Below are 26,725 nucleotides of genomic sequence, written 5' to 3'. Positions count from 1 at the left end.
TTTTCCTAGTTAAGACCTCTTCATTTCTTGCCTCGTCTACTTATTAAAACAACCTCCTGAGCGCTTCCTTCTCTTATCCACCGACTGCACATCAGGCAGACAGAGCTAATGGTCTGGTTCAAAGACCACGCCACTAATTTCCAGCAAAGACCTTTAAAGTCTAGACTCCCTAGCAAGACATTTGAGATGTTTCATAATCTGGACCCAGAGACACTCTGCCAGCTCAGTGCCCACCTCCACCCCTGCCTTCCTGGCACTCCTCACTGGGCAGGCCCTCTCCTCCCTCTGCCGCTCAGCACGCCGCTCCCTCCACCAGGGATGCTCACTGTTCTCTCTCTTCTGCAGCTGCAACCCTGGTTCATTCTTTGACCACAGCTCACATACTGCTGCCTTGGTGGTGCTTTTCCTGATTGTCCTGGACAGTCACACAAGCCATGTCTTAGCTTTGCAACCCCAGCACCTAGAACAGGGCCTGGCAAAGAGCAGATGCCCAGTGAATGTGTGTGATGTGGGAGACCAGGCCCTAAGCTTTAGTCCTGAACTTAGTCCCTTCCACACACAGTGCTTAGGGCCCACTCTGTGCTCCGTATTCTACTGGTGCTCGTGGAACTGGCCCGGCAGTGTGAAGATGACCTAAGTAAGCCCCACTTTCTTCTTCGGAAGTGGAGGCTCAGATAAATCAGGTCACACGTTCAAAGTCACAAAGCTAGTTAAATGATGGGAGTTGGGACCTACGAGTTCGCAGTTAGGAAGTCCTCGGACACAGTGCCGAGAGCCCTTTCTGAGCATCATCCTACGTAGTCTTCAGAACAAACTATCAGATGGGGGCCTTGTCTCCATTTGCAGATAAGGACTCTGAAGTGTAAAGAGGTTCTGTACTAACCCAAGGTCACAGTTTGGTGGTGCAGCTGTGATTTCAAAGCAGGTGTTCTCTGCTTCACCAGAAAGATCCCAAGGTTGACGGACAATTCTCTGATAAAGTCCAATTCTTATGACCGTCCAAATACTAATTAACATCCGCTGGCAAATCGTAAGTAATGGGCTTCTTCCCACAGGGATTACGGTCAAAGGTTAAAAGGGAAAAAACCCCCACACCATAAAGGTCATTTCCAGGGTTTCCAGCCCACGCGGGCGGGCCCAGGGCGGCGGCCGTTACCTGGATCTTGCACTCCGCTTCCACCAGCTGCAGCTTGGTCTGGGCCAGCTCCAGTTCCATCTCCCTCAGCTGGTTCTTCAGGGTCTCCTTCTCCTCATCTGTGTCCTCGTCTAAAACCTCCTTGGCTGAGCTCAGGCCCTTTATGCGACCTTCTTTGTTGAAAAATTCCCGGCAGCGCTCACAGTCATCCACTTTTTGCTGAAATTGAAGGTCAGATGTGAAGAGGCAAAGAAGAGAAACCAGCCCTGTGGGAAGGTGTGGGCGCCTCCTTTTTGGGGAGCCAAGAGATGGCTTCTCGGTTGAGCACCACAGCTTCTGAAAAACTATGTTCTCTTTGGCAGATGCCCTACTGGAAAAGCCACGTGGTGTCATACACTAAAAGCAATAAAAATATTCTTATGTCCTGGTCTGTCACCTCCCTTCTAGGAACCTCGGTTAAAAAAACGAAGATGCCGTGAGTAAAGATTCATGTACAAAGATTTTCACTGTGGAATCAGAGACAGAAACAAAATGGGGCAGGGGGTATAAACTATCCAACAGCTGTGGGAGAGGAAATACAGAGCTGTGCTGTATTTATACAAGGTAGTTTGTATGCAGCCTCTAAAAAGTTTGTGAGGAATTTTTCATAGCACGGTGAACTGGTTAAATGCTGGGTGACCAAGGAACAGAAATGTCTGTAAAGCATGGTTACAAATATTTACCGCATTTCATCAAAGTAAGATGGCCTTGACTGGAAGAAACCCCATTTCATGTTCCTCTAAGAAAACATTCTTCCAATTAAGCCACTTTAGAAAGCCCTCGGTTATAAGGCATGTCCCAATTTCTCAGATGTGAATGTGGAAAAAATGAGTATCTCAGAATGAACGGCATTTTGTACGTTGAAATAAACACAGAAACTCAAAGAATGTACACCGAAGTGTTAATAACGGTGATGTTATTTGTGGGTAATACAATTACAAGAGCTTGTTTTCTTTCATTTTCCAAATTTTCTGCAGTGGGCATTAACAGTTTTAGAATCAGATAATAAGTCATATTTAAAAAATAGATACTGCTTGTTTACACTCTACTCAGGGCGGAGGCCAGGTGTATTCTCGCTCCAGGTAAACTGCTGATGTGTGTGCGAGGCCATGAGCACATCCCTCCCACCCTCCTGTCCACGGGGTCGTAAGTGTGTTAGAAAAGCATCTTTCGGTAAATTACTCATCTCTGAAAAATGTGGTAAGTGCTTCTAACACAGGGACAGCCTAAAGAAAGAAAGCACCAAGTTACAAAAGCCCCCAAACTGGCAACAAAACAAAAACATTACACAAAGTCCTCGTTGTTTTGGGATCCATTATAAACAGAAGTAATTGAGCTCCGAAGGGGAGTGTCCCAGTGTACAGAACACAGGGAATGACAAGTGATACCACAGGGTCCTGGTCTCTGCACCCCTACCCTCAAGCAAAACCCACTGCTGGCTGGACTCCTTCACCTCTGTGCCCTGCAGTGATCACCTGCTGTACTGACGACATTCGGAAATCCTGGGTCGCCTTTTTTTTATTTTTTTTTCAGTCACGATATCCAGAGGATGTTAAGTGGATTTATAAGGAAAAGGCCAATTGTATTTTAAGATTGAAAACCAGATCTCTGGGTCTCATCTGTACTCCCTTCCAGAGGAGACCGGCACACCACCAGCTGTCAGCCAGGCCATGACAGGAACCTAACAGGGTACTGGGTGGCTTCTCTCACGTTTGAAATCAAAGGGAAATCAAACTACCCTCTCCCAAAATCTGTTGTGCTGAACAAAGCCATAAAATGAAGTAGGCTGTACAGAATCTCTTTGGTAGAGGAAAACTTACCCGAATTTTCTCAATTTCCACTTTATTAGCTGTCTGCTGCTTCTCCAATCTTTCACTCAACTGAGAACAAATCTACAGAAACAAATGAAATGAGACAGTCTCTTGAGCAGTGTCATCATCCGCATAACCTGGGTTTGGGATGAATCCGGCAGTGGAAGCTGGACCGTGCTGAGCGGAGAGGACGGTACTTGCACACCGGGTGGAGGTGGTGCCGGGTGGGGGAGGGTGCCGGGGGGACGAGTCGAGTCGGGGGAAGAGCAGAGGTTCCTCTGGTTGGGCCACCTCCATATCCATGGGCCTAGGACTCGAGGAACTCACTGGTGCCCCACTCGATGGCCAACGGTTTACACACACTTGACGGACTCACAAGCCGGCACGAGATCCAAGTTTAGGAAAGAACAAGACCAGTTCAGTTATGTTCTTAAAACTGAAACCAGCCAGGGAGAGAAGTGGTTCTACGGCCTACGAGCATAGGTGAATGTGAGGCCGTAAGAACAGAGCGTGGCTCTCATTTATTAAATGCCTATTTATCGGTGGGGCAGGGTGCCAGGCCCTCTACAGACACGATCTTATGGAACCCTCATGACGGTTCTCTGAGACAGGGACCATTTCTCTTATTTTCCCGTTAAGAATCAGTGACGTCACTTGCCCGGTGAAGTACAGTGACCGGTCGGTGCGGGTGGCAGAGCCGGGAAGCCCAGGGTGTGGAGGGGACACACTCATCCAGGCGAGCAGGGCTTCCAGGGCATGTGGCCCACCAACAGTGCACTCACTCACCTGCTTGTAGTCACCAATGATGGAACTGTTTTTTCTAATCTCAGATTCTGCTTTGTCGAGTTCCCGACGACACATTTCTTTTAACTGCAGGTGTTAAAAAAAAAAAAAAAAAAAGGAAAAGTGAATGTCTGAAAGGAAATACAAAGCTCTGGCACTAACTGCTCTGTTCTGGGCTTTCCAAAAAGTAACCAACCTACTCAGGAAGCGTTCTGGTTCACCTGCCTGGTCTTGATGCCAGGAGGGGGAGAGAACAGTCAAAATGCTTCCATGAAAGATCAAACCCCGTTTCGGAGTGGGGCTTTGGCTAAGGCTCCCCCTGCCAGTGCAGCACAACCGTGAGCCTGAGCTGAGGACACAGCATAAACCAAACAGACTCAAGAGCTCATCAGAGAACTGCTCCTTCCTCACGATGGAGAAAACGCCCTGCTCTCATTCAGGCTGTCCTGACAGAGACTAAACAGCATGACCATTACGGAGAACCATGAGGGCAAGAAAGGGCTTCCTCCGTGGTGCGAAGCATCCAAAGCTCTTCGTCCTACGGCTGCGGGTCTGTGCCCCCAGTGACTGTGGAGGCTAGCTCAGGATAGGCCTTCCAGAGTTTGCTCTGTGGGGGAGATGCCAGCGGACAGGTAGGGGAAGAGCTAGACATTATATGATGGCTGCTTTCCTTCTGCAGAAATGCTAAAATAACTCTCTTCTTTGTCACACTCGGATGCTGACACACAGGAGTTTCTCTTGCCCCAAGAAAGGATGGTCTTTGCCCCACTGTCTCCTGCTACGCTCTAATTATTAACAACCATTATGCTTTACACAGTAAATAAAAAAAGCCTTTGGAGGGAAACTGAAGCCAGCTGTCTGCGGGTTCCCCAGTGGCAGCAGGAAGCCGCCAGCTGGATTCATGACTGTCAAGACACAGAGGCATGTGGGAGGGCTGAGCTCCCCTTACCTGAGCAGACTCATCTTCCAGCCGTCTCTTCTCTTCTTCCGCATCAATCAACTTCTGTTTGGTCATAAGCAGCTCCTTATTGAGTGCATCTGCCTTCTCTTCAGCCTGAAGCATGTAAGAGATGCTGTCACACAACAAGAATCGAGAACCGGATGGGGTCTGAATTGGCCAGCACAATCCCATTTTAACGTGACTGGGAAACTGATCCAGAGAGGGGAAATGACATGCCTGAGGTCACACAGAGACTCTCATGCACAAGTGCCTGGCTCAGTCTCTTGCACAGACATTGTGCAGGACAGTGGTGAGGGGCTCAGCCTTTGGCATCAGATAGCCTGGGCTCAACTCCCATCATTCCTGAATCATGTGCCACTTGAACAAGTCACTGAGAATCATTCTGAACTTCAGGCTTGTCATATGAGGGATAAAACACAGAAAGGACTCCGCACAGCACCTTGAATACAGTAAACACTCAATAAAAGGTACCTGTCATTATCACTAATAATAGTAATGATAAATCCTGGTTTTCCTCCTCCAGACTCTTAGTATTTCATGTGCTTCATCAAACAAGTTCTGCACCTCATTCTCATCACTTGATAAAGGAAGCCACCTCCCTCCTGACACTCTCTTTTCATTATCTGAAATGGCCACCCTCTACCCCAGTGTTTTTTGAAAGCATACAAAAGTCTGGTGGGTAGATCTGTGGGTCTAAGTGAAAATGATGCACCTATGCCAGATACAGGAGTCCCTGAGACTGGACATTTCAAGGATAAGTGAAGAATGAGCATGTTAGAGGGCACAAGCTCCTAGTTACAGACCGCTAGATATGGAGGGTCTTTGTTATATACCAACCTCCTTTTTAACAATGAATGGATGGTGGATTCCCTGAAACTAAACAGCATTTCTGATGTCACCTAGCTAAAGAGGTATCATGGAGGGGCGCCTCAGTTGGTTAAGCGTCCAACTTCGGCTCAGGACATGATCTCACAATTTGTGGTTTTGAGCCCCGCATCGGGCTCTGTGCTGACAGCTTACAGCGTGGAGCCTGCTTCAGATTCTGTGTCTCCATCTCTGCCCTCCCCCACTCATGCTCTGTCTCTCTCTCTCTCTCTTAAAAATGAATGTTACAAAAAATTAATTAAAAAAAAAAAAGAGGTGTCATGGAGCCCCTGGCACATTCCACTATACCACCTCCCCTGATGAATCTTCTTTGGGGGGATCAGGATCTGCAGGGCTGAGGCCTTACATGGAGAACTGAGAATGGCATGATAATGCAATCTCAAAAAGGCATTAATTACAGGCAAACTGCACAAGTGTGCAATTAAGTGGGGTCCAAGAGTTAAGGCCAGTCCTTTCTGGGGAGTGGCTTGTCATCTTCTTCTACAGCTCAAACCCAAGAAGCAATCAAAAGGGAAATGAGAATCAAACAAGAGAGGAAATAACTAGTAAAGAGGGGCAAGTCCCGTTAAAGACTTGTTTTACTTTGCTCTGTGGAGCAACCTATTACCTCTCTTTTCCCTCCCCTGGACTCAGTTATCCTCTTCTGAGAAGTAATTTGGAGCCTGCGGCACATTCGTACGTTCTCTCAGCTATTCGTCATCACTATCATGGTAGTGATTCTAAGAAGTGTGAAATGGTCAGGATATGAACTGGGTCTTTGAAGTCAAGTCTTCCCTGCCCACCCTGGCTCCCCAGTTTAAAAAAAAAAAAAAAAAGAAAGAAAAGAAAAGCAAATGGGGAAGTGATTCCTTCACGTTCTCACAGCGCATGTAGCAGAGCTGTAATCTACAACCAGGTGGCGTGACATTAAGCCCAGTGTTGGTGCTGTCACGCCAAGAAGTGACTCTCAATGCTGTGAAAGGGAGGTGCACAGAAACTAATGGACTGGCCTGACCAGCATCCCCTAAGGGTACCACACTCCCTACACTCCATCTGCATAAGCACAGGAAGAGGGAGGGTCTGGAGAGAATAAATACAAATCCAGACTTCCACTTCTGGTCATGAAGGACTAACAGGGACCAGATTTACCCTATTACTGTAAACAAAAAACTGGATAAAATGTATGAAACTACTATTTTCAGACAGTGAAAATAATAAATGCAGGACTGTGGTTCCTGGGAGAAAGAAAACAAACAAGATGGATTCTACTACCACCCTGGATTTCTACCTAGAGGCACATTCTGGACAAGAAGTAGGGCAAAGAGTTCCAAATAGCACATCTCAAAACATCAAGGAGGCAGAGTTAAGGGGCCAGAGATGCTGACAGAGGCCTGGAAATAAGAAAGCTCTGGAATAGCTAATAAGGTAATAAAGGAGATAAACTCAAATCATGAAAATACCCAATTAAACCAAGGAAGGCAGAAAAGGAGAAAGAAAAGAAATAAAAAGCAAATGCAACAAATAGCCAAATAGCAAGATGGTAGACTTAATCTACCATATAAGTAATTACATTAAACGTAACTGGCCTAAACATTGCAGTTAAAAGAAGGGGATTATCAGACTCAATAAAATTAAGCAAGACCCAACTATAAGCTGGCTACAAAAGACCATTTTAAATAGAAAGACACAGATATGTTAAAAGCCAAAGGATGGAGAAAGATGTACCATGCAATATAATGAAAGTTGGAGTGACTACATTAGTATCAGACAAAGCAGATTTCAGAGCAGAGTATTGCCAGAGACAAAAAGTGACATTTCATAACAATAAAGGACTCATTCCACCGAGAAGGCATAATAATCTGAAATGTATGCATAAATTCAAATTACAGGAAATTAAAGCTGACATAACTGAAAGGAGAAATAAATGCACAATTAGAGACTTCCTCACTGTTCTCTCAGTAAGTGATGGAACAAGCAGAGGGAAAACAAGTAAGTTTATGGAAGATTTTAACAACACTCAATCAACTTGACCAAACTGACATTTATAGAAGACTGTACCCACAACAAAAGAACACACACATTTTCCAAGTGCTTGTGGGACATGCACCCAAATAGAGCAAAAGTAGGCCCTAAAATAAGCATAAATATATTTTAAAAGGATTAAAATCAGAAAGGATATGTACTCCAACCACAAATGAATTAAATCAGAAATTAACAACAGAAAAATCTCTGGGAAAAATCCCTAATAGTTGCAAATTAAACAACTAATACTAATAGTTGTTTAATAAACTAATACTAATTGATACTAACCAATTCACAGGTCAAAGAAAAAATAAGAACTGAATGAAAATAAAAACAAACCTATCAGAATGTGTAGGATGCAGCTGAAATAGTGCTTGAGGGGGATATGTAACTTTAAAATGCTTATTTTAGGAAAAAAGGGGTCCAGGGGCGCCTGGGTGTCTCAGTTGATAAGCTTCTGGCTTCTGCCCAGGTCGTGATCTCATGGTTCCTGAGTTCGAGCCCTGTATCAGGCTGTCTGCTGTCAGCACAGAGCCTGCTTTGGATCCTCTATCCCCCCTCTTTCTCTCTGCCCCTTCCCTGTTCACATGCTTTCTCTTTCTCAAAAATAATAAATTTAAAAAAAGGGTTTTTTTATTTTTATTTTTAAAAAATGTTTTTAACGTTTATTTATTTTTGAGACAGAGAGAGACAGAGCATGAACAGGGGAGGGTCAGAGAGAGAGGGAGACACAGAATCTGAAACAGGCTCCAGGCTCTGTGCGGTTAGCACAGAGCCTGACGCGGGGCTCGAACTCACGGACCGCGAGATCATGACCTGAGCCGAAGTCAGATGCTTAACCGACTGAGCCACCCAGGCACCCCAAAAAGTATTTTTTTAAAGAAAAAGAAAAAAAGTGTCCAAAATTAATGATCAAGCTTTCCCTTTAAGAAGCTAGAAAAAGAGGGGTCCCTGAGTGGCTCAGTTGGCTGAACGTCCGACTCCGGCTCAGGTCATGATCTCGTGGTTCAGGAGTTCAAACCCCCTATCAGGATCACTGCAGTCAGTGCAGAGCCCACTCTGGATCTTCTGTCCCCCTCCCTTTTGCCCTTCCCCCACCCATGCTCTCTCAAAAATAAACATTAAAAAAAAAGCTAGAAAAAGAGCAAACTAAACTAAAAAAGAAGTTAGAAAAAAAATAACGGAAAGGAGAAATCAATGGAACAAAACAAGCAGAAACAAAAGAAACCAAAAAGTGGGTTTTGAAGAAATCAACACACTTGATAAATTTCTAGAAATGTCAAATTAAGGGAAAAGAAGACACAAATTCATTCCATATCAGGAATGAAAGACAGACCATCTCAGTAGATCGTATAAACATTAAAAGAAATACCAATGGAAATACCAATGACTTTGCCAATACATTAGATAACTGACATGATTATGTTACGTGAAAGACAGAAATGATGAAAGTAGACACATGAAGAATTAGAAAATTTGAATAGCTCTGTGTCTGGAAGTAAACTGAATTCATTATTAAATAATTTCCAAAGAAAATTCCAGGCCCCCATGGCTTCACTAGGTAAATCCAAAATTTAATCAAGGAAGAATACTACACAAAGGCCTTAAGAAAACAGGAGGGAATCCTTCCCAATTTATTTTTGAAGGCCATCATTACCTTGACACCAACACAAAATTAAGGAAACTCCAGACAAATATTCCTCATGAACACAGAAATTTTAATACAAATAAAAATCTGAAGGGAAAAAAAGGAAACCCTAAATTTCCTCGGAATGCAAGGCTGGTTTACATTAAAAAATCAAATTATGTCACCATATTAACAGAATTACGAGAAATAGTAAATAATCATCTTAACAAATGCAGGAAGAATAACAAAACTCGACACCCATTCATGACAAAAACTCAGCAAATAGGAAGAAAGGAGAACTTCCTCAACCCAATCTCTGGAAAATCTACAGGTGACACCTGGGACACGGCAACAAGGGAGCCTCATTGGGAGGGGGCCTCTCCCATTCAACACTGTTCTGAAGATCCTGGTCGGTGCAGGAAGGCAAGAAAAAGGCCTAAAGACTCAAAAGGAAATAAACTGTCTTTATTCCGAGATAAAATGATTGTGTATGTGGAAAATCCTAAATAACAAACAAAAATAGCTATTAGAATCCTAAGCGAATTCAGCAAGGTCACAGGATAGAAGGTCATGTAATCAGTTTTATTTCTATTTTTAAATTTTAAATATTTATTTAGTTTTGGGAGAGCACGAGCAGGGGAGGGGCAGAGAGGGGGCAGAGGATCTGAAGCGGGCTCTGCACTAATGGGCCGACAGCAGTGAGCCCGATGCGGGGCTTGAACTCACGAATCATGAGATCGCGACCTGAGCCGAAGTTGGACACTCACCAACTGAGCCACCCAGGTGCCCCTCATCAGTTTTGTTTCTAGAGATTAGCAAGAAATTATTGGAAAATGCATTTAAGAAAACAATATCCTTTACAATAAATTTAAAAATGTGCAAGCCTTGTTAACGGACAACTAAAAACAATGCTGAAATTGAAAAAGACCCAAATAAATGAAAATTATAACCTATTCATGGATTGGAAGGTTCAAATACTATTTAGATGATAATTCTCCCCAAGCTGATTTATACATTCAGTGCAACCCTACTCAAAATCCCAGAAGGCTGTTATTTCTAGAAGCTGACAAATTGAGTCTATTAGTTATATAGAAATGCAGATGATAGAAGAACCAAACTGTTTTTTAAGAACAACAAAGAGGATTCCCAAGACCTGATCTTCTGATGGTGAAGCTATAGCAATGACGACCGTGGGGTTAGCATAAGGACACGCACATAGATTAATGGAGCAGGTATGGAACTGAGGAGACCCATACACACAACTGATTCTTGACAGGCCCAAATAATTCATTCGGGAAAGGTTCACAAGCTGCTCAAGGTCACAGATATAATGCTTAGTGCAGCCAGAATCCAAATCTCAGCAGGAGGGCTCCCGAAAGTTTCCCTCTCACTCTGACGCTGCGCTCAGTGCAGACAGCAAGTGTGCCAGAGGGGACTCACTGTTGGCCTTGTGCCAGGTGCCTTGCACAATGTTAGATCTGGGTATTACTCCCGGGCCACAGAGGAGAAAGCATGGCTGGGGTCACCTAGGGACCCAGTGGCTAACTAGTAATTTCCATATTAACAAAAGTGACAGATGAGGAACAATAAAAGTGACATAAAACATCAACTGGAAAAGTGTTCTGGAAACCCGGTAAGTCACATACCATAATTTTACTCTGGGATGCAAGAAGGGAAAAGCTGAAGACAATGAAGTTCTTTCAAAAACCTGACTGAGTACCTGAAGGCCAAAACCAAAAAAAGGGGTGAGAGAACACCACAGCCCTCCCTTCAGAACCTCAGTTGGTTTTCAGTGACGATTCAAAAGAAACGAGCAGACAGACTTGTGGGAAGGTCTGTCTTAGTGGAGATGGCTGACACTACAGGATGGGACCTCAGTTTGATGTTCAGGGCCCTGCTCCTCTGAGCCAACTTAGGAATGTGAGCTCTGACGTCAGGCCATCTGGGTTCCAATCTGAGGGCTCTGGCACTGACTGACAGTGGGATCCATGTCCGACAGTTTACCTCTTTTGCCTCAGGTCTTCACCAGTAAAATGGGGATCAGCGCTCCTGCTGTATCCCTTGGGCACTTTTTGAGATGAGCACTTTTTGAGATGTTGTATGGAAACCAATTTGACAACAAATTTCATATTAAAAATAAATAAATAAATAAATAAATAAATAAATGGGGATCACACTTTATCCCTGACATGACATGGGTTGTTTTGAGGATCTGATAAGACAGTAAGTAAAAAGCACTTAGGGCAACGCCTAGAACTAATTAAGTGCTCAAAAAAGGTTTGCTGTTATGTATCACGATCTATGGTTTTGATGTAGTTAATGACATCAAATCGTACCTTCTCGCTCCTTATTTATGTACCTATTTTTTAAAGTTTATTCCAAGGGGGGAGGGACGGAGAGGGGGAGAGAGGGAGAGAGAGAGAGGGAGTATGAGAGAGAGAGAATGAATCCCAAGCAGGCTCTGCGCTGTCAGCACAGAGCCTGACACGGAGCTCAATCCCACAAACGGTGAGACCAAGACCTGAGCCGAGATCAAGAGTCAGATGCTTAACCAACTGAGCCACTCAACCAACTGAGCCCCTCAGGTGCCTCTCTTTTCCGTATTTATTTTGGAGACTGTGGCATTGTAGAAAAGACTGGGGCATTCCAATTAGATGGGCCCGGGTTGGGTTCCTGGCTCCGCTTCCTCTGGGGCGCTTCCATCTCTCTGAGTCTCAAGTTTCCTGGTTGTTAAAAAAAAGTCCTCATCCATAAATGGGGCTCATGAACCCTCCTCAGAAGGCTGAGACAAGGTTATGAGATACCAGAGGTTAGCAAAGTGCTTATCACAGTGCCTATCATACGTGATCAGGAAATGGGAACTCACATCATTTTTAACTATTTCTCACTTTGGTATCAGGAATGTTAAAGGACCTAGTTCTTTACTGTGTCAGGATAATACAACTTGAAAAAAGGTTTATACCTTTACCTTTTTAGGGGCAAGCTTCAAGAACATAAGAAGTCTGTGATCCACCTTAAACAGGGGCACACCAGTGTGATTACTGGGCCTGTCCAATGAGAATGCAACAGCTCCAAGTAAACATCCACCTGGATCCTAGCTTAAGTTGCCTCTTCATATCATTCCTTTGTGGAACACAGAGCTCCTACCCAGGACCCGTCTTCTTTGGTCTTTTTCACCTCCTTTCGGCATGATCTCCAGCTTCTGTGGAGCCGCCGCAGGTGTGCGCGGTGGCCCTGCTTCAGCAGTTCCTGCTCAGTGTAACCCAGCTCCCTCCATGCACTTGGCAGAAAGGCCTGAACAGGGAGGGGATGATTCTATTGTGTTCCTGCGAAGAACAGAGGGCATGCCGGGAATCTGCACCATAGGGAGGGGACTCGAACCTGATGGCCAGACTGTGGTAAACCAAAAGACAGTAAGAGCTCTAGGTTCCGGTTACTGAGGGCTAATGACCTTGAAACCGCCTCCCTGCAAAAACTGGAAAAAGGAGACTTCCCAGTTACATGCAGCTTTGTGCAGCTGCCAAGCAGAGGCACTGACACTGCCTGTGGCGAATACTTTGGTGGCGCTGTTCACACACACCGAGTCATGGCATTCTCACTGTCACGCTACTGTTCTACCTCTGCACATTTTACTCTACTTGAAAGGAGTGTAATTGCTACTAGAATACAGGTCTGTCCAAAAATTTTTACTCCATTATTCTATTTCTAAAGAGAATAAAAACCAGTATGTACTGCCGTCTCACTCTCTCATCTCACTTGTGAACCACTTTGAGAAACTAATGAAAGCATGGACTTTCAAAGAAAAACAGAACACAGCATTTTCATACATATTTGGTGGATGTCAAGGACCCCGTGAAGTTCATAGATCTTATGGGGTTCAACATATCATGTAAGTCCCCTGGGAACCCTCAACAGCCTGAGCCTTCTCTAGAACCTCAGGAAACCAATGAGCAGAACAGTAATCTTAGGAGCCTGACAAGGAAATCTGAGTCAGATGTTGGCAAACTACAGTTCATGTGCCAAATCCAGCCTGCCACCTATTCTTGTAAATAAAGTTTTATTGGAACACAGCCACGCTCATTCCTTTACTTACTGTCTACGGCTACTTCTGTGCCAGTGGCAGAGTTCGACGTTGCAACACAGACCATATGGCCCACAAAGCCTAGACTGTTTACTATCCATCCCTTCACAGAAAAAGTTTGCCAACTTCTGACCTAAACGACATATGAAAGACTATACTTGTTCAAGGGGAGGCTTATAGTATAGAAAATGGACAAATACCCTGCCAGGAAAGCCATCACCGTGATCTTTACGATTAGGAAGAGCAAAGAAAGAACATCTGCCAACTGAAATTACTGGTGAAATGGCAAGCTGCTGAGGCACTGAGCCTTATAACCATCAGCAATGCTTCTTCAACAGGCACCTAACATGCAGGATAACAGAATCTCTTCTCAGGGAAGGTAAGTAAATTATAATGATTAAATGCTCCTGCCAATTGTGAGGGCATACAAATTAGTCACAAGTCCTCTTATCAAACAATGATGGGAAAGGAGTTTGAGGGCTGCCTGTTTGACAAGAACGTGGGAAGGAGGGCTTAACTGAAAACCCCGAAGGGAAGGAGGGAAGCAGTAGTGATAAGAGCAAGTGGTATCACAGGAAGGACACTTTGTAGGTGATGTGTTAGGACAATAAATACTACCATTCAAGGACTGCACTCGACGAGGGGAGAAGCCAAGAGTTTCAACAGAATCCATCCCTTCTGCCAAGTAAGACTCACGTTATCCAGGTCCTTGCGCAGTGCAATCTTGCTGGTTACCAGCTCGTGGGCTAAGTCATCATTTTCCTGTTCCAACCTCATGTTAGCTTCTTGTAGACGCCGGTTCTCTCGCTGAAATGTAGAAAGAAACCAGTCATACAACATGTAGAAATGTGATGAAAATGACAATTTCTCAGGCCTAACCCTCAAAACTCATTTCTGAGTCCTATGGAAATCATGGGAGGAGTGGCTGGTCCTAACGTGCTGGCAACCAGCACTTCTTTTCTGTCTCTGGTGAGAAATACCTAACTGGTTCCAGTGACTCTGTCAAGCAGTTACTTCAGATTAACTGTGACAGAAGTCCACTGAACTGTGACAACCCAGGCAGCTGGCTTAAAGCACAACAGATCTTACTTTCCAATTTGCAAATTCAAACTGAAACTTGAACCCAGAAGCAGTGGAACTGAATTTTAAAAAGAACTCAACAAAGCTAGTTATAGGCACAATCATATGCAAGGGAAGCCTGAAAGGTCTTCACATCGCCCGGGCCATAAGCAAACCAACCTCAAATCGCTCGATGGGGTCTTCTTGTTGGGCCTGCTGTTCCCTCATGGTGTGATATTCTTTTTCATATTTTTTCAACTTCTTCTGACTAATCTGTAGGATAAACCACAGCACAAATTAAAAAGTATCAGAAGTGGTGAGTGTCTCAGGGCCTGCACTGAAGACCAAGACCTCTGCTGACCTGAGCATCTCCAGTCACTCCGGGAGTGGTGTTTCCTATTTGCGGAGGGGAATCATCGCAGCGGAGCGTAAGCTCAGGACACAGATTTCTTCATCACTAGGGTCTAGGGTTCTGCTCGGGATAATGGCTTCCTAAGATTTTTACTAACAGTGTTAGAATGAATACCCTGTGATGACCCTTCCTACCTGAGTTCTGGGTCCTGTTGTTCCTAATTGCCACTTTCTTCCTCCACCATTTTATTTCACACATACCAGCACTACCGAAAGGTGCTTTCAATCTGTGACCTCAGGACACCTCTACAAGATATGGTATTATCATCCTCATTTTATAGGCAAGTTAATGGACGTATAAGGAGATTACATAACTTGACCAAGGTCACTCAGTTAGGGACTGACAGGTAGGGGATTTGAGCCCAGTCAGCTAAACTCCATGCAAAGTCCAAGCTGAACTCACCTTACCATCCTCCCATCTATCACTTTTCCTCTCTACTAGCTCCTGAGCTGCTTTCAAGTAGACACAATTCCCTCTGCCCTTAAAAACACCATTCTGCCGACCACTCTGCTTAGCTGCTCTTTTACCCCATCAAACTACTGTCCTCTTTCTCTCACACTTCTTACCAGCCACTGCAAACCACAGGTGTATGTATACATTTCACTTCCATTGCTTCATGGCCTCTCTTTAGTCTCTCTAAATCAAGCTTTTGTTCTGACTACTCTATAGAAAATACTCTCTTGAAGGTCACTGGTGGTTTCTTTATCACTCCATCCACTGGGTCATAATTCTCCCCAATTCGACTACAAAGTTCCAGCCTTTCACTCTTTAACATCACCAACGGACTCTTCTTCCCTCCAGGCAATCTTTTTTCTCTTTATTCTCTTGGCTCTCGTTCTACCTAAACAGCTCCCCTACCCTCTTATAGGCTGGTCCTTTTTTTTTTTTTTCTTCAACCCGAACGTAACCAAGGGCATCCTTTCAAGATGCAACTCTTACACTTCTGTTTGACTCCTTCCTCTAAACCACTAACCCTTTGGTATTTTTTAAATTACACTTTGAAAGACTATGAAATACAAGACATAGAGAAGTGCTAAAATAAATACGTGCAATTTAAGCACTGATTATAAAGCAAATGCTCATTCCTTCCTGAAGCTTCAATAATCAGCACAGTGCTGCTGGCTCACAAATTGGGACTTTTAGCCCCCAGTTCCAGGAATTAGGGATCTCAGAGGTAGGCTCCTCTAACTTCCTTATTTTCTAGACAAAGAAATGGAGACCTAGAAAGGGGGTGGGGCAGCCCCAGTGTGCAGCATCTCCAAATCCTGTTCCATGATTTCCTTTCCATCTTACTTGAGCTGCCCTGGTGTTTCCTCCCATGGACTCTATGGATACTGCCCTCGTCGGATGTTTACAGGTCTGCCTCAATCAGAGCTTATTCCTGGAGTCTGGCTCTTACTACAGGAAGGCAGCCAGGAACATAACACAATGCCCTGGCTGCAGTCTATAGAAAGATGCCCATTAAACACTTGGGGTGAGACCACAAGCTGGAGAGTGACAGATCTTCTGCGGTTTAAGGCCAATGCTGGGGTAAATGTTTTGTGTACATAAGTGATTCACAAAGAAAGCACCTCAATAAAACATCTGTGTGATCAGTAAATTCATAGACAATCTTAACAGATCAATAGTAGAGGAAGAGAAAAGAAATGAGGCTTGTGGGCAGCAAACACTTCCTCCCTGTGTTCTTCACTGTCAGTCTGGCTAAATGACAGGGAGGACAGTGGATATAAAGCTCCACCTAGTGCTTTATTTAAAAAAAAAAAAAAAATCTGACATAAATCCTATAAAACATTCTCACAAATCTTCAGGATTCTTCAACTTTTCATTCTCATTCTGGGGTAAGGAAGGGCTAACATGTTTCCCCCATAAACATACATTATAAAAGGCTAATTACAAAACCGTTTCTTCTACATTTCCTTACCCCTTATGATAAAGGTCTCATTCTCAGAGCGGAAGGGTTAATTCTGCCTCAGCACTGTAACAGCAGTTACCGTACACAGAGTTCCTGATAGATGTTAAAACCTTTAACATATGCTATCTCATTTGGTTCTGACATTTTCATGACAGGATCCAGGCATTTCTTTATGTACTTCCCACATTTTGCAAGTTTTCTGCCTTGAGCATGATTTATTTTTATAATTAAATAAACAAAATAAATGCTGCTGAAAAATAATTCTCATAATTATTCTGGGCTTCTCTAACATAGAGCTCTCGCTTGTTTCTCTAGATGACGGTCCCCACCTATGCTTCTCAGTCAGTCCTCAGGGATCACCCCTCAGGACTGGACACAAACAGAGCTCCACCATCTTCCTCGCTGGTCCAGAGTTCTGACTTCATCAGTTCTGCTTTGCTCCCAGATTTCTCCTCCTCGCTTGTTCTTGGTCTCCATCCCCCACTTCACCACGTTGCCCCTCACCCCCCACCCCCACCACAAACAAAAGATAAATAAAACCAACACTGCTTCTAAAGGGTTCACAGCCGATCCTGACTTTTGGAGCATGGGCAGCTGTATACCAGAGCCAACCAGTTCAGGCTATGTCTGAGGAATGGACCCCATGAAAAGGCAGATGCCTGATACCTGAATGGGGAACCAACAGGTACCAGCACCAAAATCAGCAATTCCAGCCTCCTTATTTAGGCTGCACCAACAAGAGATCACCACCTCTTAGCCTGTCTGTCCCATTATCAGTGCCTTCTCCAGGTCAGAACTGTCTCACTCATCACTGTCCCTTGTCCAGGCACAAAGAGAATGCCCAGAAATGCCTGCTAAGTTAATGAGAAAGGACCTCCTCTTTTTTGCATCAACCTTTCTTCTGAATGAAAATAGCAACTGAAGTGAGCACACGGTGCAGGTCTGGTCCCCCTGCCTGGACGGCCCCACATCTGGTTCACTCCTATCCACCTTTCAGACCAGAGCTCTAACGTCACTTCTTGAGTGCCCTTCCCTGGCACCTTCTTCCCCTATCAGGCCAGGTCTTTGTTATTATATATTCTCATAACATCCAGTCAATTCCTCCATGGTACCTGTCCAAGTTCACAATTATTTATTTATGTGCTTACTTGATTGTCTGTCTTCCCAATGGGAAACAAGCCACATCTGTTTTGCTTACCCTGTATCTCTGGTACCTAGCTCAATGCCTGGAACATAAGTGGGACTCAATAATCAGATGCTGAACAAATCAAAGCCAATGGCTTTCCTTTTAACCTAATAAGGATGCAGCAGGACATTTATTTATCCAACAATTGAGCACTGCCATGTGCAGTGTTCCTTGTGAGGCATTAGTGATACAAAGATGTATATAGGACACAATATGCATGCTCCACAAGGGCAGGGACTCCCAAGTACTGTAAAATTCCTAATGCCTTGGTACACAGCAAGCATGAAAATAATCAATAGAGACACAGTCCTCACTCTTAAAGTCTAAGGTTCATTTTATCTGTCTCTTACTTATACCAATAACATCTAATTGAATTGAGGAAGCAGGGAAGCTATGGAATCAGCCCCAGAGCTCCGAATCATACCTACTATTAGTGGACTCCTATCAGAAGGCTATGGAAACCACAGCATCACACACAGGTATTTTTGCCCTTAAAGACGATTAATTTTGAAATTTTTTCTGTTTAAAATGTACTTTCGGGGTGGGGGGAAACTAATAATTTCCTGTGATAAGACTACATTTATAATTTAGATAAAACCAATTTTATATCCCGCTGCAAGTTGTACATTGTTTCTTAACACTGTTAGAGACAGTACTACTTCAAAAGTCTCCTGAAAGCCATGGATCCCATAAAAAAACACAGAAGCCAATTCTGCCCTCACCCTACACCAGCAATAAAGCATTCTGCATACCATTTCAGAAGATCCCTGTGCTCCCTGAGCCACCACAGTCCCAGGTTAAGAAACACTGAGTCAGACAGAAGGTGGAGACTTAGATCATGCCAGTTTGATAACCTGATAGAAGTATGTATTTAATCCCAAACACCTCTTCCTGGGTCACTTGTCATTTATCTATCACAGGAAATGGACGATGCTCTCTCTTAAAACATGTGCTATCTGTCCCAGGAGAGCTGGTACCTGATCTGGTAGAGAAAGTGGAGAAAGTGGAGAGTGGCCGTGAACATGGGTGGGAGGGAGGTGGGACAGTTTGCCACTGAGAACTTGGGCTTTGTAGGTGGACAGACCCAGACTTGAGCCATGGCTATGCCACTGGCTTACTCTGTCAAGGAGGGTGAGTTGCCTTATCTCAGCCTCAGGCTCCTCATCTGAGAAAATTCCAGTAGTCCTTACGGGACTACTGTTAACCAGATTGCATGATATTAAACATATCAAGAGTTCAGGAGAGTGCCCAACACATGAGGTCTTCTTAATAAAAAGGGCAGCCATTACATGTTATTATTAGTATCTACATTAATGGGGCACCTGGGTGGCTCCTTTAAGTGTCCCAACTCTTCCAGCTCAGGTCATGATCTCATTATTCGTGAGATCGAGTCCCGTGTCAGGCTCTGTGCTGAGAGCTTGGAGCCTGCTTGGAACTCCTGCTCTGCCCCTCCCCTGTTCATATTCCCTCTCTCTCTCTCGAAAATAAGTAAACTTAAAAAAAATCTACATTCTCATCTTGAATCAGAGACAGAGTTACCCTCTGAACATGTGTTGCAAGCAACAAGCCATTTAAACAACATCCATTTAACACATAAGAACAGGAAATAGGCTGTGGATAAGAAACAGGAGCTGATTCCCAAGTTTGGCTTAAGAAACTGCTGCAAAGGTCAGAATCCCCACTGGGCTGGAGTCACAAGTGCAGGAGAGATGGGTTGAATATTAGTAGGTCTACATGGCAGGGGTGAAGTATGTTGTGTGAGGGAGTGGGTGGGTATGAAGAGGTCTGGTATATTGAGGAGATCTTGACCCCAAAGTCCTCAATGCTAAACAAAGAAATCTGATACAAGTCCATCTTCCTTTTTTAGAATGCTTGGGGCAGGGTTTTTGCTTTATTTAGTTAATGATTTAAAAACCTGAGATTTACACAGGACTTTCATGATAACAAGATACCTCTACAGCTACTATTTTATTTAATTCCCAAAACAACTGTCTGAGATAGGTATAGTAGGAATTATCACCTCATTTCACTGATGAGGAATCAGGACCTAGTTAGGGAAAGTGACTCATCTAGAGCCAAGGGCCCAGCCTATTAGGTGGCAACAGCAGCACAGGAACACAAATCTGGAGTGACTCTTGTTTCTCATCCATCTCTGTAGCATGTTCAACACTGAGCACATAAGAAAATCTATAAATGCGTGTTGACGTGAACTGGCTTAAGGAAAGCAGACGCCTGGGCAGAGGAGGTCAAAACCGGGCAGGCCAAATGAGCACTGGTGGTGATGATGATGATGATGATGATGATGATGATGATGATGATGATGGTGGGGGTGGTGGGGGTGGTGGTGATGACGATAGTCATCAGGAGAGCAGCAGCTACTTTAAAGGCATCATCTGATTTCCCTCTCTACAACCCTGTCACGTTAAACTACCTTGGGTCACACAGCAGAGGCAGAGCCAGGATGAGAGCCAAGGTCTGCGGGACTCCCAAGCCCGCACTTATAACCACTTGAAACAAATCAACATTCTATTTAATTTCTGAGCCTTCTTATTTAATTTGTTCAAAGAGTTCAGGCTCAAACTCCCTCAAAGATCACTAAATAGAATTAGGCATTCTGGTTCCACCATCAGAGTATTTTTCTAAAATGTAAGAAACAAATTAGTAGCAGAAAACCCAAACAAAGAAAACAACCAAGGAAGACCAGCTTATTAAAATAAAATAAGAAGGTAGCGGGCAGTGCTACCCTTGTGATAACCAGCAAAATTTATAGTTCACTGCAGAGAAAGAGCGCTCATAAGTTTCCTCATGAAATCTAATATAAGAGGTAGGAAACAAACACAGAAGTAAAACTATAGCCTGGTCTAGTCATAAGGAAAACTGAACTTGGCTATACTTAGCTACAACTTTGCCAAACTGACAGAGACTCAGCTTACCCACCATTACATGACAAACATCAGCAAAAATGGACCAATACAAGTGGCTCTCGTCCCATTCATTCACCCCCTCATTTACACCACAGCACAATGATGGTAAGCATTGACTTTAGAGTCTGAAATTCCTGGGATCTGACCCCACCTCTATCACTTACTAACTTTATACCCTTTGGGAGTTTTCTTCAGTTCTCTAAGCTTCAGTATACATGCCTGTAAAATGACCTCATATGATCACTGTAAGGATGAAGTCACTATGTAGACACTATGCAAAATTCTGTGAATAGAGTAAGAGACAAGACTGATGAAGCCGCTGCAATCATAGGGCCTAAGATCCTAACACACACTAACTACACAAATGATCTGAGCAGAGAATGAATTTCAAACTAATTCTGCTATTAGGTCTTAAATAAAAATATCCCCAAGAACAAATACACCCAAATGCCAAAGAGTTTTCTGTTTCTCCAAAGAGCAAATGGTTAGGATTACATTAATTTCAAGATACTGCTATTTGGTTTCTGTAGTGTCTTTTTCTACAGGTAGTTTGAAGTCTTGTACATTCACTTTAAGTCTGAAATAACAAATCCCCACGAAGCAATCAATGGCTCAGAATTCCATCTCACCTTAGGCAGGATTCTACAGTGAAAGGGTCAAATCTTCATTCAGGTTTAATCTAAGAAACTCACCAGCTATCTCTTTTATGGCTCCTACTTCTTCCAAACTAGCCTTACGTATCTGACTTATTCTCAAACATCTCTGTGTAGACATAAAAAAGAAACAAACAAAAAAACAGTTGCTCTCACATACTTCTTGAATTAAAAAAATGCAAGGCCTACAAATTCATATTTTTTTCCAATTTTCTCCCTCTAAACACAATGCATAGTACAGTTATGAGTATGAAAGTGTTGTGGAGCTCCTAGGACCATTCATGATCTCCTGGAACAATCTATTTAAAGTGAAAATCCTGGGGCACCCAGCTGGCTCACTTGGTATAGCACGTGACTCGATCTGGGGGTTGTGGTTTTAAGTACCACACTGGATGCAGAAGATTACTTAAAAATCTTTTTTTTTTTTTTTTTTAGTAAATCAAAGTCCTTTTAGATCTTTTATCAGAAGTGGAAACAGGGGCACCTCGGTGGCTCAGTCGGTTAAGTCAGGATCTCTTGATTTCGGCTTACGTCAGGATCTCACGGTTCCTGAGATTGAGCCCCAGGTTGGGCTCTGCTTTGACAGCATGGAGCCTGCTTGGGATTCTCTCCTCCTCTCTCTTTGTCCCTCCCCTCTGCTCACGTGCATGCATGCGCACTCTCAAGTAAATAAACTTAAAAAAAAAAAGTAGGAACAATCTATCTCAAGACAATGACCCATAAAAGGGGAGCAACTCAATGGACAAATAATGAGTTCTGATGTATGCTATTAAATTTTAGACTAAGAGCAGAGATCTAAAACTTAAAAAAAAATAAATTATATCAGTTCCATAATAAACTCAGGGGAAAGAGAGAGGAGGGGAGAAGTAAAAGGACTGAAAAGAGAGAAAAGGAGAAAGAGGTAAGTAAAGATAGACAAAGAGAAAGATGTATAGAAAAAAGGAAGACACACAGGCAGAGAGGAATACAGACCTTTTTGAGCAACACACCCATCTGGTGGCCATTTCAGATATTGCCACACCAAACTTAATTCCTGCTGCAATTCTGCAATGAGAAGAGGCAATGCAATGGAGTGGGAAGCTTTGGGAATGTGGAGTCAGAAGGCCTGAGTTCCACTAGGGCTCTTGTCACTGCCCAGCTAGTACCAGTTGGCCAAGACTTCTATAAGCCTCAGTTTCCACTTGGAAACCGACTTGGCCTGCATACCTCACAGGGAACTGTGAGGGAGAAATGAGATACCTATAAAAACTATACAAATACCAGAAATTACAACATCAAAACTGTTAAAACACAACAACAACAAAAGTAGGTAACTGTTTTCTCAACTGGCATGTGAGGCAAAGCATTCCTAATTCCCACCTTAATCAGAAGCCACGGTTTTTAAGAAATTAAAAAATAATGGAATGGGATTTCAGTAAGTTACAAAGTCAATGCTCCCTTTCTAAATTCTAGACCAAAAAGTTAAAAAGCTAGTTTCCAAGCCATTCACAAAGCAGGGATCCCCTCTTCCATGTCTAGAGAGGGGACGTCAAAGCCACAGATGATCAGATGCACTTTCTTGCTGACGGAGGCACTCCCACCTCGTGCAGTCCACATAACGCAGCGCTCATGACTGAGCTTACAGTGATTTTCCTTATTTTTGAGCTGGCAAATTATCACAGTGACTGAGGTCCTTTGCCAATAATTGGCTCAACTGTTGCCTATATTTCCCTTAATAATTTTGGCATTAAGTATTAACCTACTAGAGTACAACTAATCATTGCTAACTACACTGTATCCCACCTTTTAGCAGAAAAATTTCATTCTCGTGTCCTGGTCAATATGTAGGCTTTTCCACACTATGGGTCAATTTCAAGAAAGATTACGATCTTTCTCACCGGAGACTATGGGCAAGTAGGGGGCATTATCCAAAGTGTACCCCCACCATGCAGAGTTCTCCAAGACCAGAAGGAATTATGTATTTAGGCACAAAATTTGTGTGCTGTGCAGCACTGTCTATCTTAACTCCTTGAAAGCATAAGCCAAAAAAAAAAAAGAAGAAAAAAAAAAAGGAAAAAAGACATTAGACACCTCGAATCTGGCCTATGGAAATAAAGGATTCATATATTATTAAAGTGTTTCAAGGTACTGAAAACCCAAAAGATAAAACCTTCAGCTGGACATTATTTTAAGCCTTGACCAAAGCCATATTAACTCTCTAACTCTTCTTTTCAAAACACCACTTGGTATAAATTCAGCAGCACATTCATTTGTTCACTCGTTCAACTAATTTTTTATGCCAAATCCTGTTCTTATGCTGGGGATTAGGCAGTAAATAAGATAAAGTCCCCTCTGCTGAAGGTTTAGTTCAGGGTGGGGGGGAGGGGAGCATCAAATAAAGATCTAAAATAATGTTAAGTAACAATGAATGATATGAGGAAAATAAGACAGGATAAAGAGATCAGGGTGTAAAGGGTTGAGGGAGCAGCTACTTTAGACACTGTAATTAGAGAAGGCCTCTCTGATGGTATGATATTTGAGCTTAAGACTCACTGAGGTGATGGTGACGCCATGTGGACATCGAGAAGAACATGATGGGTGGAGAGACAAGCCAGTGCAGAAGCCTGAGGAGTGAACATGCTTAGCATGCTTGCTGTTTGAGAACAGCAAGGAAGCCAGGTTGTGTAAAGTGGAAAATGTGAGGGGGGAAAGTAGGAGGTGCAATCAGAGAGATGGCCAGAGGTCAGATAGTGCAGTGCCCTGTGCACCAGGGCAAAACCTCTTGAGTTTTATTCCAAGAAACCAAGAAAAAAAAATTGTGGAAACAGGGAGACATGGAGTCTACTGGAACATTCCAGAAAAGAAGTGAAGGTGATGGTTATACTAGGGTGTTAGTAAGAAGGGGAGAAAAGTGATCAGATTCAGGGTGTATTGTGCCAGCGGGGCTGGGATGGACCAAGATGTGGTGAGAGAAAGAGGCGCTCAGAATAAGAAGGGGTTTTGGCCTGAGGAACCACGTTCCAGAAACTTGAGATGGGACACGAAGAAAGGAGGTTTTGGAGGGGAGGAAATCATCAGCAAATAAGAGGCAGCTTCCTCTCATGTGAACCAGGCTGAGGTGGAAAGAGGAACTCAGAGCTCACTTGGTTCTGTGCCCTGTGCACAAACCCATCATCCATGAAAATGTTACTGAAAAGTGTTCATTTGATAACTGCTTGAAAAGCCAGAGGAGAATAACCATAGGAAGAGCCATCAATTCTTAAGCCCTTACTAATTACCAGGCACCATCGTAAGCACTGTATACATATTGTAGTTACAATCCTCACATATGAAAGCACTTAACCACAGTCCCTGGCACATGGGAAAATACCATTAAATGTTATCCGTAGTACTTGTGAAGTATGTAACACTTTAAGATGAATAATAACTTTAATAGTTATTTCATTATCTAGAGGTTCTATTTCTTTGTCAAATCCTCAATTCATTTTATATTAGGATATCCACTGTTCCTCAGGATAACAGGTAGGTAGTTTTTATATTTCCTCCTTTCACAAAGAGGTTAGCCATTCCAAGGTCTTAACTTATGCAAATACTCCAGATTCAGCTGCCTCCCAAACACCCAAAATCATATTATATGTCTTCCTGAGCATTAAAATCAACAAGGTTCCACATTCCCCTGTTTTAGCACTTCACACACACTAGCTTTGAGCTACTGTGATTCAGGTACTTGGGATTTCTTTTTTTTTTTTTTTCTTTCAAGTTCATCAAGGTATTTAAACATTTCCTGGGTTATATTTTATTTGCTACCTCCAAGTGTTTAAAGCATGGTAGCTCGAGTCAGCTTAGTCTGACATATAACCAGAACTGGAAGTCTACTGTTATTTTATATATCAGGAAATTGTGCCTTAAACAGATAAAATAACTTCAAATTCAGATCTGATTTCAAGTCTATGCTCCGGTCAGCAGACAATGGAATTTCTCCTACTCATATTACATTAATACAAAGAGATGCTGCCTTTTTTTAAAAAAAAATTATAGGGGCGCCTGGGTGGCTCAGTCGGTTAAGCGTCCGACTTCGGCTCAGATCACGATCTCGCGGTCCGTGAGTTCGAGCCCCGTGTCGGGCTCTGGGCTGATGGCTCAGAGCCTGGAGCCTGCTTCCGATTCTGTGTCTCCCTCTCTCTCTGACCCTCCCCCGTTCATGCTCTGTCTCTCTCTGTCTCAAAAATAAATAAAATGTTTAAAAAAAAAAAATTAAAAAAAAAAAAATTATACAAATCAGGGGTCCCTGGGTGGCTCAGTCAGTTAAGCGCCCAACTTTGGCTCAGGTCATGATCTCACAGTCTGTGAGTGCGAGCCCCACATCAGGCTCTGTGCTGACAGCTCAGAGCCTGGAGCCAGCTTCAGATTCTGTGTCTCCCTCTCTCTGCCCCTCCCCAGCTCAGGCTCTTTCTCTCAAAAATGAAAAAAATATATATAAATTTTTTTTAAAAACTATACAAATCATAAATGCCACTGAAAGTGATGAAAAGGAGTGAGTTCCCTTCATTAATTATTAGTTTCATTTCAGGGAATTACTGACCATAACAACAAATATTGAAAGTTAAAGGACAACATAGAAATCACGAAACCAGAGTCCTGCCACCACCTAGCAGCAGGACTCTTTGTGTTTTACTATATCTTCTAAATAAGGATAATAATTCCATTACTAGAGTTCAAAGGTTGGGAGAGGCAATGAGATTTGATGCACAGGATAGACTACATAAGAGAATATTTGGAAACAAATACAAAGAAAACATTATTATTATTACTACTACTAATGTATTGTAAATGTTCATAGTTTGATCAGGAATGGTGAGACAGTAACTGAACAAAACAGTCTAAATTGATGCAAATGTTATTTTACCTTCATGCTGCAAGCTAATTCCATTAGCTTTTTCGCGTTTTCTTCTGAGCGATATCTCTTCGGAAGCTGGACCCTGAAGAACTTCAAGGCACCTTCAAAATCTGTCAGCAGCAAGTCGTCCTTGGAAGTCTTGACGAAAGAAAGAAAACACAACCATGGACAGAAAGAGGTCTTGGCTATGAAGATGCACAAGAAGCACTGTATAATACGAGCACCTTTACAATCCCCAGAAGATACTTCTTAGCTGTTGCCCGAGCCACTTGCCCATTAGCTGCTGTCAGGGTCAGGGCTACAGCACAGCTGCTTAGACTGAGATCGAGACCAAGATCCTGCAAGTGCTGGACAGGGGATGTAACTCAATTTACAAATAA

At 43.2% G+C, this 26,725-nt stretch overlaps 1 protein-coding gene across 6 annotated transcripts in view; it reads right to left on the bottom strand.

Moving 5' to 3' along the window:
• RABGAP1 (RAB GTPase activating protein 1) overlaps positions 1 to 26,725 on the bottom strand; it is a 177,838-nt gene that overhangs the window by 1,969 nt on the left and 149,144 nt on the right. For 5 of the 6 annotated variants that reach the window (XM_060608737.3, XM_060608738.3, XM_060608740.3 and 2 more), the window contains 7 exons: positions 26,355 to 26,483; positions 14,563 to 14,655; positions 14,020 to 14,130; positions 4,718 to 4,822; positions 3,772 to 3,855; positions 2,995 to 3,066; positions 1,157 to 1,354 (listed from right to left, as the gene is read on the bottom strand). In XM_060608737.3, coding sequence (XP_060464720.1) covers positions 1,157 to 1,354; positions 2,995 to 3,066; positions 3,772 to 3,855; positions 4,718 to 4,822; positions 14,020 to 14,130; positions 14,563 to 14,655; positions 26,355 to 26,483 — 792 coding nt within the window. Of the gene's footprint in view, positions 1 to 326; positions 473 to 1,156; positions 1,355 to 2,994; positions 3,067 to 3,771; positions 3,856 to 4,717; positions 4,823 to 14,019; positions 14,131 to 14,562; positions 14,656 to 26,354; positions 26,484 to 26,725 lie in introns of all 6 variants that reach the window. The other variant, XR_013551668.1, reaches the window with a different exon arrangement.

Source organism: Panthera onca, chromosome D4 (assembly GCF_046562875.1).
Source record: "Panthera onca isolate mPanOnc1 chromosome D4, mPanOnc1 haplotype 2, whole genome shotgun sequence".
Classification (NCBI taxonomy): domain Eukaryota; kingdom Metazoa; phylum Chordata; class Mammalia; order Carnivora; family Felidae; genus Panthera; species Panthera onca.
This window is presented reverse-complemented; position numbering and strand designations above follow the sequence as displayed.